This window comes from Tamandua tetradactyla, chromosome 16 (genome assembly GCF_023851605.1).
Source record: "Tamandua tetradactyla isolate mTamTet1 chromosome 16, mTamTet1.pri, whole genome shotgun sequence".
NCBI classification, from domain to species: Eukaryota; Metazoa; Chordata; class Mammalia; order Pilosa; family Myrmecophagidae; genus Tamandua; species Tamandua tetradactyla.
The window spans coordinates 34427169-34439175 of NC_135342.1; the positions used below are offsets into that span (position 1 = coordinate 34427169).

General features: G+C 41.2%; 1 protein-coding gene across 4 annotated transcripts in view; it reads left to right on the plus strand.

Annotated features, from left to right (window-relative positions):
• Nucleotides 1-12007, plus strand: part of ANKRD27 (ankyrin repeat domain 27) — a 68521-nt gene that overhangs the window by 48941 nt on the left and 7573 nt on the right. For all 4 annotated transcript variants that reach the window (XR_013163510.1, XM_077132269.1, XM_077132267.1 and 1 more), the window contains 3 exons: nt 44-163; nt 1288-1332; nt 3973-4095. Coding sequence is in view for 3 of the 4 variants with exons in the window: in XM_077132269.1 (XP_076988384.1) it covers nt 44-163; nt 1288-1332; nt 3973-4095 (288 nt within the window). In the remaining variant the exon portion in view is untranslated. The remainder of the gene's footprint in view (nt 1-43; nt 164-1287; nt 1333-3972; nt 4096-12007) is intronic.

The window sequence follows — 12007 nt, forward strand, 5'->3', positions numbered from 1 at the left end:
TCTGGCCCTCATGTGTCTGTGTGGCTCATGTCCTTTCCTGCAGGTCCCTGCTCCATCTCCGCAGCGCTCTGTGGATTCCCTCAGCCAGGGGTCCTCCACCTCCAGCTTCTCCTCCGTGTCGGCAAGCTCCAGACAGGAGGACACCAAGAGGGACTACAGGGAGGTGAGGCTTCCCGATGGCAGTACAGACAAGAGGACTTGGTGGCCCTGGCTTTAGGGCACTGGTCAGGGAGTCACATGGCCTAAAAACAGTCACCCACTTGGCCCACTCGCCAGTTAGCAGGAGAACTGTGCCTCTGCCACCATGAAAGCCGGTTCCCTCCAGATGAGCCCGAGCCATGCTCACGTGCTGTCCATGCTTGCCCCTTCGTGGTCTGCTCCCTGAGCAGCCCTTTGCTCTGTGGATACAACGTGTGTGTGTATGCACAAGTGGAGCAAGAGACAGAGAATATTCTAAGAAAAACACAAGTAGAGTCACCTATAGGTCTCCTGATTTAAGATCGTTTTATAAAGTAAGAAACTTCCTGTCCTCCATCCTCCGCCCCCTTCATAAGTACCCGCTGTTAGCAACTTGATGTGTTTTGTAGATGTTTATATGCACTCACCCATTGCATTTTGTAAAAGCTGGCTTACACCTTGTTTTATTTTTTTCTCACTTGTCTTTGCTCTTGTTCAGCGTCAGCACATTTAGATGTGCCTCATTCTTTCCTGAAGAGTGGGCATTATGATGTCCCACTGCTCTCTGGGCTGCTTCCCTGTAGGTGGGGAGTCATCACTGACTTGCCCAGTGTTCCTCATCCCCCACTGCCCCCAGGCTGTGACCTGCTCTTGTAGATCTAAACAGACTTAGCTAGAGTTACAGCCACAGTAAAGAATGCCAGGGGACGTGCTCCAGAGTCCTAACAGAAGACCTGGAAGCTTTCCGAGGTGGCCATGTCCACCCTCCGAGCACCCTCAGCTAGCAGATGCTCTGAGCTGGGTATACATAGGTCCAGATCACAGGGGTGGCTGATCTCTTAGGAAGCACTTACGTTTCAGAGGGACCATCATGGCCCTCTGAAAATAAGTTACATTTCATAGACCTTACATGGTAATGAATTCTGTGCACACCAGCAGCTTCCTAGGATATCTGCCTGCACAGTTTTAGGATAATGTAAGATATTAAGTGAGATGTGAAAATCCAAGAGACAAAAGCTAGTAGGTTTTCTAAATGTTATTATTTAAAAAAAATATTTCTATTCTATTACTAAAATCATTTTTTCTAACATCCCTTTTCCTTTTATTAAGGTAGAAAAACTTTTAAGAGCTGTTGCTGATGGAGACCTGGAAATGGTAAGGTTTATAACAGTGCATTTTTTTTTTTTTATGGAAGTTGATTGAACTAAAGTAGCATTAATGCAGAACAGCAACAAAAAGTTACCACTCAAAAGGCAAGTTTTGGGCAAGCAGTATATATGGCTGCTAGGCAGAAAGGGATGAAGGGAGACAGCAAGGGGGAGTGAGCTACAGGAGTTAGCAGCGCATTTTAAAAAGCATGTTCTTGGTTTAAAACTTCTGTCCCTGTGGTTCTTGTCTCCAGTTCACTTGTGAGCTGTGGATTCTTTGTTCTATCTCATAACAAGGTGGTACGTTTAGTGAATATCAGTAATGTAGTGTTGCGTTTTACCCCAGGTAATGAGGCCAGTGGACGTATCGTTCCCCAGTGAGCATGGCCCTGCCTCTCAGCCACTTAAACCCCAGGAGAGGGTGGGGATGTTGGCAGGAAGAGCAGTCCACATTGGGGCGCCAGGTGTGTGGGCTCAGGGCCTGGCACGAGCCAGGGTGCAAGGTGAGAAGCTGGGTTTTAAAGGTCGACAGGGTGGTGGAGGGCTATACCTCCTGAGCCAGGAGGCTGAGGGCCAAGGTTTCCAGGCGTCACAGACTGATGTCAGAGGAGAGGGCGAGGGCTGCCCTAGGCCGGCCCCTGGAGAGGATGGCCTGGCCTGAGGCTGCGGGGTGAGAGGGCCCATCAGACGACAAAGTCACTGGATAGCATAGATGGCCTTCCTCAGATCCCCACTGGCAGTCTACCCTGCCTGCCTTTGATTGCCTGTTTGGACCACTTTTAAAGAAGAAGGAATTAAACCAGGCGCTCTGAATAAATCATATTACAAGAGAGCTTTACAGTGATGTGTGTTTCAGGAGTGCTTTTCAACTGACAGTTGTTTGAGTGATGGACAGAAATCACTGAATCTGAGTGATTTCTGGGATCTTAAGAATCCGAATGTAGTTACTGGTGTATTAGCTTTTACCCAGAGGCACTGTTCCCCCGTCAGAATGGCAGGGGTTCCTCTCAGGAGTGAAAGGTGTCTGTATCCAGCTGATGTTGCCTTGCTCCTCTCGTGAGACTCAGGGCAGCACTGCAGAGGCAGCCCCGGAAGCACCTCATGTGCTAGAGGAAGAGACGAGGGCTTCAGAGCCAGGGTGGGGCCCGTAGCATGTGTGGAAAATAGACTTCAGCTGACCCCATGTCCTGGCAGCTCCTCCTCCTGCTGGGCACAGGGACGGGGCTGAGGCCACCCATGCAGGAAGTAAGCAGACTGTCCAGTGCCCTGGGGTGGACATCCCAACTCGTCTAGCATGTGATAGTCCCCTCCCGAAGCCACGGCTCCCCAGCCCTGTTCTTGTCTGTCCCAGCTACTCCCTAAATCGAGGCCTAAAAACAGGTGTTTCACCCTGTGAACTGGATTGTCAGGGTGTGGGTGGGTCTTCCTGGGTCCCCTCATCACTCCTTGCAATCTTCCACCCACTTCATGTGCATAAAACCAGGCCTGAAGTGGATTAGTAATGTAGTATTGCATTTTACCCCAAGTAATGAGGCCAGTGGACGTATCATCCCCCAGGGGGCATGGCCCTGCCTCTCAGCCACTTAAACCCCAGGAGAGGTTTAAAAATTTTCCTTTTTTGCAAATTTAATATTCTAGAAACTAATCTTTGCTAGAACATGTAATATACACATATAAATTATTTTAAATGCCTTCACCTGTGGGCCAGTGCATTCTAGTGGGAAGGATAAAAGCATGGAGTCAGGCAGCCTGGATTTAGGTTCTGATCACCACTTTTGAGTTGCGTGCCCTTGAGCAAGTGGTTGGTCTCTTGTGAGTCAGTTTTCTCTTAGGTAAGTGGAGAGGGGTCAGGAGCTGCTTCCCTAGGGGTTGGAAGCATACAGTTAGTTAAAATGTAAGAGGACCAGATGCCAGAGGACCCGGGTTTGATTCCCGGTGCCTGCCCATGTTAAAAAAAAAAAAATGTAAGCAGACCAGGGTTTTAAGATAGCATCACTTTGCCCTCCTCCCTTTTTTCTTTATTAGAAAAATTGTGGTTTCACAGAACAATAATGCATAAAATACAGAATTCCCACACCCCACCACCAATAACGCCCTGCATTGGTATGGAACGTTTTTTACAACTGATGATAGCACATCTTTATAATTGGTACTATTACCCATAATCTATGGTTTAACTTAGTGTCCATGGTTTGCCTAGTGTGGTTCCATGGATTAATTTTTAATTTTTTTATTCTGTTTCTGTATATACAATCTAACATTCCCCTTTTAATCATCTTGGATATATATTTCAGTGCCGTTAATTACATTCACAAGATTATGCTACCATCACCACCATTCAAAACATTTCCATCTTTCCAAACTGTCTGTTCCTTTTTATGAGAGAAGAAAAGAATCTCTCACACCAACTGCAGAAATTGTTGCTTAACCTCTTCTCATTAAAAGGCCTTAGCAAGGCTTGAACACAGGTGAGACCGGCTCTGTACGAGGGAGCAGAAGTCCTTCATAGGTGATTTGGTGGTTGAGGGAGTGCAGGTCCCGACTGTGTCCATGTGTGCGTGGGAGAGACAGACAGACAGATACTGTACTTGTAAAGGAGCTGAGGCTGTGCTTTAAGCGCTGACTTCCCCTTTCTGTCCAATACCAGGTGCGTTACCTTTTGGAGTGGACTGAGGAAGACCTGGATGAAGTGGAGGATGCTGTCAGCACAGTGCGACTTGAGTTTTGTCATCCCTTATGCCAGTGTCCAAAATGTGCTCCAGGTCAAAAGGTTTGGTTCTGCTTCTTTTAGGGATGGGGGTAGGGGGTAAATCCTTCGTTTTCCTCCTAGGAAAGTTCTCTGCCTCCCAGCCAGATGATTGCCAGTAGTAGACATCCCCCCATATACATTGGGATCCACTAGCCCTGGGTGGCAGCGGCCAGCTCTGGCATGCTCCTAGGGACCCACGCCAGCTGCTGTTGGGCTGCTATTGGACTATGCAGTCCCCTGGCAGGAGTTTATGGGTAGATGTGCCTGAGGGTGTGCTCCTTTGCGCATGTCAGTATGCTCCTTGGTCGGAGGACCTCCCACCATGTACAGAGGGAGATCTCTTCTACCCTTTCAGTTTTCATCTTTCAAAACTATAGTGTAGTATCACAGCCAGGATGTTGACATTGATATAATCCATGGATCTAATTCGGATTTCCCCAGTTTTACTTGTACTCATTTGTGCGTATGTGTGTATGTTTAGTTGTATGCAGTTTAGTCATGTGAGGTTGATGTCTCCACCACCACATTCAAGATATAAAATAGTGCTATCACCACAAAAATTAAGAATCACTCATATAGCTCTTTTGTAACCATACCCTTCTCTCTCGAACTTTTGGTAGCCAGTCATCTGTAATCTAAGACTTTGTCATTTCAAAAAATGTTATATAAATGTAATCATACAGTATATAACCTTTTGGGATTGGCTTTTTCACTTGGCATGATTCCAAATGTTGCTTGTAATCAGTTCCATTTTAGGGCTGAGTAGTATTCCATGGTGTTCTAGTTTGCTAGCTGCTGGAATGTGATATACCAGAAATAGAACAGCTTTTAAAAGGAGGGATTTATTAAGTGCAGATTTACAGTTCTAAGGCCATGAAATTATCCAAAATAAAGCAAATCTATAGAAATGTCCAAATTAAGGCACCAACAAGAGGTTACCTTCATTCAAGAAAGGCTGATGAAGTTCAGGGTTTCTCCCTCAGCTGGAAGGGCATATGGCGAACATGGTGACATCTGCTAGTTTTCTCTCCAGGCCTCTTGTTTCCTGAAGCTCCCCAAGGGGCATTTTCCTTCTTCATCTCCAAAGGTCTCTGGCTGGTGGAGTCTCAGCCTCGTGGCTCTGCCATCGGTCTGCTGCTCTCTCCTCATTCTCTAGCTTTCTCCAAAATGCTTCCTCTTTTAAAGGAATCCAATAAACTAATCAAGACCCACCTGGAATGGGTGGAGTCACATCTCCATGGAGATAACCTAATTAAGTTTTCGACCTATATTATTGTACAGGGGCTAAAAGAAATGGTTGGGGCGGTGCAACAGTGACTCAGCAGGCAGAATTCTCGCCTGCCATGCGGGAACCTGGCTTCTATTCCTGGTGCCTGCCCATGTGAAAAAAAAAGAAATGGTTGCTCCCACAAGATTGATTAGGATTAAAACATGAATTTTCTAGGGTACATAAATCCTTTCAAATTGGCACACTTGATATGGATGCCACAGTATGTTTAACCATTCACCTGTTGAAGGACCTGTGGGATTATTTCTGGTTTAGGAATATTATGAATAGAGCTACCATGAGTGCATAGGTTTTTGTAAGAACATCTGTTTTCATTTCTCTAGGATAAATGTCCAAGAGGGCAATTACTGTGTGACACGGTAATTGCATGTTTAGTTTTACAAGAAACTTCCAAGCTGTTTTCCAGAGTGACCATAGCACTTTACGTTCCCACCAGCATTCCTGGTGTTTGGTGGTGTCACTATTTATTTTTTAGAACAGTTTTAGGTTTACAGAAAAGTTGTACAGAAAGTATGGCGTTCCCACACACTGCTCCTACCCCACACAATATCCCCTGTAATTAACTCTTGCATTAGTGTGGTGCATTTCTTAGAATTGATGGACAGTACTGATACCTTATTATTGACCAGCATCCATAGCTCACATAGGTTCTGTTATACACTTCTGTGGGTTTTGATAAAGGTGTAATGTCACATACCTACCCTTAAAGTATCATACAGAATAATTTCATTACCTAAAAATTTCCTGTGTTCCACCTGTTCATCCCTTCCTCTTTCCCTGAATCCCTGACAACCGCTGATCTTTTTACTGTCTGCATACTTGTGCCTTTTCCAGAATGTCATATAGATGGAATCATACAGTATGTAGCCTTGTCAAACAGGCTTCTTTTGCTTTACAGTCTGCTTTCAGGTTTCTCCATGTTTGTTTATTTGTTTGTTTGTTTTGAGGGGGGCTTGATATTCCATTGTACGGATGTGCCACAGTCTGTTTATCCTTCCACCTCTGAAGAACATCTCGGTAGCTTCCAGTTTGGGGTGCTTACGAATATAGCTGCTGTAAACATTTGTGTGCAGGGTTTTCAGTTTTCAGCTCATTTGGATAAATACGTAGGAGTGTAGTTGCTGGATCATGCATTATTTACGGCTATGTTTAGCTTTGTAAGCAACTGCCGCACTGCTTTCCAAAGTGGCTGTACCATTTTGCATTTCCACTAGCAGTGAATGAGGGTTCCTGTTGCTCCACGTCGTGTAGGATTTGGTATTGTCAGGGTTTTTGTTTTGTTTTGCTTTCTGATGTACATAGTTTATTTAGAAGGTGGTCCCCAGAACACATGTGAAGAAGTGAGGTAGGTTAGAAAAGAGAGGGAGAAAAGTCTCCAAAGGGTGTATTAATAATTAGGTTATCATTTTCGGCACTTGGGGCTCAGTCCTGCTGGGGATCTTCTGAGATATGCTATGGAATCCCTCTCAGAATTGTCCTGGTAGAGGGTTGGGACACAGAAGAGCTGATCCAGTGACTCCTATCACCCCTTAGTTGAGTTATCCTTGGGGCTATCCACTGCCTTGCACAGGTTGAGCCTACTTTTTTTTTTAATTAATGCAATTTTTAAAGATATAACCATACAGCTCAGAAAACATCCAAAGTATACAATCACTGGTTCACAGTATCATCATGTGGCTGTGCATAAGTTTTTTTTTATTTTAGCCATTCTGATAGGTATGTAGAGGTATCTCTTTTTAATTTGCGATTCCCAAATGACCTGTTATATTGAGCATCTTTTCAGCTACTCATTTACCATCTATATCTGCTCTTCAGTGAAATAGCTGTTCATTTCTTTTTCCCATAATCTGATTTCTTTCTTTACTTTTCAGTTTTAGAAGTTTTTTATATATTCTAGATATTAGCTCTTGTTAGATAGTGGTTTGCAAATATTTTCTTATCGCTGTGGCTTGTCTTTTTATCCTCCTCACGTGGATTTTCTGGAGCAAAAGTTTCAAATTTTGATGAAGTCCAGTTTATCAGTTTTTCCTTTGACGGATCATGCTTTTGGTGTCAGTCTAAGAATTCTTTACCTAGTTGTAGATTCTGAACATCTCTTATGTGTTTTTTCCTAAAAGAATTATAGCTTTATGTTTCACAGTGAAGTCTGTGATCCATTTTGAGTTAATTTTTATACGAAGTGTGAGATTTAGGTTGACATTCTTTTTTTTTTCGCCTATGGATGTCCACTTGTTCCAGCACCATTTCTTAAAAAGATGATCCTTCCTCTATTGAAGTGCTTTTGCACCTCTACCAAAAGTCAGTTGGTTATATTTGTGTGAGTCTGTTCCTTCTGTTCCTTTTCACTGATTTCTTGTCTGTCCCTTCATCAGCATCACACTGTCCTGATTAACATAGCTATGTATAGTAAGCCATAATATTGAAGAGGGTGATCCTTTCCATTTTATTCTTCTTTGCCAAGATCATCTTAGCTATCCTAGGGCCTGTACCTTTCCATGTAAATTTTAGAATAAACTTGTCTTCTATCTAAAAACTTGTTGGGAATTTTACAGAATTGCATTAAACTTATAGATCAGTTTGGGGAGAATTGATGTCTTTACTGTATTGAGTCTTCCAATTCATGAACGTAGTATTTCTCTCCATATATTTAGGCTTTTGATTTCTTTTGTCAACATATTGTTATTTTCAGCATACATCAGATCTTTTATACATGTTTTGTTAAGTGTATATCTAAGTATTTCATTTACTTTAGAGCAGTTATACATAATGTGTTTCTTTTTATTTTTTTATTTTTAGTGAGAAGTCTTCACACACATACAATCCATACATGGTATATAATCAGTGGCTCACAGTATCATCACATAGTTGTGCATTCATCATATGATCATTTTTAGAACATCTATATCACTCCAAAAAAAGAAACAGAAAGAGAAAAGAAAAAACTCATACATCTCATACCCCTTACCCCTCATTCTCATTGACCACTAATACTGTAATCTACCCAATTTGTTACCCTTTATCTATACCTCCCCATTATTATTTTTTTTTTCCTTATTTTTTACTCATCTGTCCATACCCTGGATAAAAGGAGCATCAGACACAAGGTTTTCACAACCATATGGCCACATTGTAAAAGCTATATAATTATATAGTCATCTTCAAGAATCAAGGCTACTGGAACACAGTTCAACAGTTTCAGGTACTTCTCTCCAAAAACTCTAATACACCATAAACCCAAATGGGATATCTATATAATGCATAAGAATAGCCTCCAGGATAACCTCTCAACTCTGTTTGAAATCTCTCGGCCACTGAAACTTTATTTTATCTCATTTCTCTCTTCTCCTTTTTGGTCAAAAAGGCTTTCTCAGTCCCATGATGCCGAGTCCCAGCTCATCCCAGGAGATTTACACCCCTGGGATCATGTCCCATGTATGTGGTATCGTGTTATGGTTTCTGCATGTTCATTGATAGTATATAGAAATGCGATGGATTTTTGCATGTGGATCTTTTATCATGTCATGTTGCTGATATCACTTCTCGTCAGTTCTCAATTTTTGTGAATTTCTTGGATTTCCTAAATAGACAATCACATCGTCTGCAAATAGGGACATTTTTATTTCTTCCTTTCCAATGTTTTACTTATTCTTCTTGCCTTATAATGCAGTGGCTAAAAAGGCCATTATTATGTCACATGACAGTAGTGAGTGGGCATCCTTATCTTGTTCCCAGTCTTAGGGAGAAACTATTGACTCTTACCCCACTAAGTATGATGTCAACTATGGGTTTTTGTGAATGCACTTTATCAAGTTCAGGTAGTTCCTTCCTAACTTGGTGATAGCTTTTATCCTTTCTGTATCAACTGATATGATCATAGATTTTTATTCTTTAACCTTTTGATTGGTGAATTGTATTGATTGATTCTCAAATGTTGAGTCAGCCTTACATACCTGGAATAAAGTCACTTCATTTGACAGGGTGTATAATTCTGTTTATACATTACATTGTTTTTTAATGTACTCAGTGATTTGAATATAGGAAATAGCCAGAACCAAAATTTAATGATTGAGGAGGGTGTTGAAGGTGTTTTAGGGATTTGTTTTGGTCATTAGAGTGTGACTCTGCCGTCCTGGGACTGACAGTCACGCAGCTCCTTGGTGGCCTGTGATGGCCGTTTCTGAGAGGCGCTGCAAGGCGCTCCAAGTACTGCAGGTTGGGAAGCCTCTTCAGGAGACTTCTTGAAAAAGAAAGTTTGCTTTATGTCTTCTTAAAAAAAAAAAAACAGTAACATGGGTGGCCCATATTCATGCTTGCTTTCCAAAACTCAAACAAACAGAGGTGTATAACATAGAACAAGTTCCTCACCCCGAGTAATTCTTAATTTCCTAGAGGTAACTAACCATCGTTAACTGTTATGTGTATGCCTAGATTTTTTCTAAATACAAGCAAGACAATGTTTTTCTATGTACAAACCTTACTGTGTATATTATATGTTAGGGTGTTAAATAGATATGGTTCAGTTTTATTTTAATTAATGAATCTGTTTATATGTCTGTTACCAAAATGGCACCATTCTATATAGATTAGTGGCTTCTGACCCATTATCTGTGAAGAATTTTCTTGTGTCCCGTAGTGGGGACACAGCATTACGTTAAGCATGAAGTATTTGGGATGGTTTATCAGTTTCAAATTCCATCCTCACCACTTACTAGCTCTGGAACCTTGGACCAATGATTTTTCCATGTCTCGTTTTCCTAAAAAATGAGGTCTAACTCCTGTGGTTGCTGTTCATAATTGTAACGTCCTTAAAAGTGGATCTAGGATGTTATCTGTCTGACTGCAGGTGGGCATGTGCATACTACGAAAATTAGTTTGACATTACAAAACACTCATAAAGGTTTTATTCTTTATATTGCAAGATACCACCTTATGTTTAGAAACCTTCGCCATGGCTTATTCTAATCCAACGTTATTGCCAATGACTTTATTTTGCATTCTTATGTCGATTTTCAGCTGCAAGGGTAATATTTACGTTGGGAATGTGCAACTCTTGCTCTGTCCCATTGCTGGTGGATATGTGTTCTCCAAAAAATGCTTTCACCCAGGTGGGCCACTGTGAAACAAAAATTCCAGAGGCAAAAGGTGTTTCCAAAGGGCGTGCTGTGAAGAAACCCAGTCCCTGACCAAGTCTGTGACACACGTGGCTAGCCAGTTCCTGCGTGTCTTTCTCTTTTTTTTCTGGTCAATTCTTACTTCCTCCACCTGCGTCCTCATCATTCACTGACTGTAACAAGAAGTTGAATTACACGTTAAAATAACTGTTGAACTTATTGGATAAAGTCTTAGGTTCCCTGCTTTCTTTTCCTTTAATTTTTATTGATAAATCTTCACACACAATGTACAATCACTGGCTCATGGTATCATCACGTAGTTGTGCATTCATCACTGTGACCAGCTTTCCTAAAACCACTTATGTTTGACTCTTGTTGTAATTTCTCGCAAAGACACACAACTAAGTGCTTCTTGGCCATGTATCTCCTGATTAAATTATCATCTCCCACCCCCATCCCATTCTCTTCAGGCCCAATGGTGTGTCTAGAAGTTTTGTGTTTGTTTTTTTTTAAATATCTTTATGGAAGTATAATTTACATGCAGTTAACTATGTTTGTGTTATTTGGTTAGTTTTGACTGATATATAAACCTGTGAAACCCCCACTACAACCAAGATACAGAACATTTTATTCACCCCCAGAAGTTCCCTTGTGCCTAGCTACAGCTTTTCCAGGCAACCACTGACATCTGTCTGTCATTATAGATTAGTTTGCATTTTCTAGAATTTTATGTAAACGGAATAATACAGTACATATTCTTTTGCATATGGCTTTCACTCAGCATAGTTTTTGAGATTTATGCTTTACATCAGTAGCTCATTCCTTTTATTACTGAAGAGTATTTCATTGCATGGGCTTATCATAGTTGCTTTGTCCTCACCTATTGATAGACATTTGAATAGTTTGCAATTTTTGGCTTTGTGAAAAAGCTACTGTGAACGTTTGTGTACAGGTCTTTGTGTGCATGTATGTTTCCTAGGTTAAATGCCCAGGATGTAACTGCTTGGTTATCTGCTAAGTATATGTTTAGCTTTATTAGAAACTGCTTGTTTATTAGAAACAAAAAAATTGTTTGATTTTTTGCTTCCCCTAGCAGTGTTCTAGTTGTTCCACATCCTTGTCAATACTTGGAATTTTTACTTTTTACTGTAGCCATTCTGGTTAATGTGCAGTGGTATCTCATTATCAGTTTTTTCCCTTCCTTCATTTGTTTTGTTTTTTGGGATATGATTTATATACAGTAAAATTAATCTTTTAGGGGAAATGTTATATTGTATATATGGTACTAGAATAAAAATTTAGGAAAAACAAAGATAAATCCAAGGAACTGTACAACATGGTAGACCCTAAGTTAAACCATGGACTATAGTTCATAGTACAAGTGTGAAAATATGCTTTTATCAATAGTAACAAAGGTACCACATCAATGCAGGGTGTTACTAACAGGGTGGTATATGGAAATTCTGCATGTTATGCGTGATTTTTCTGTAAACCCATGCTATTCTAAAAAGAAAGAAATCACCTTTTGATATAA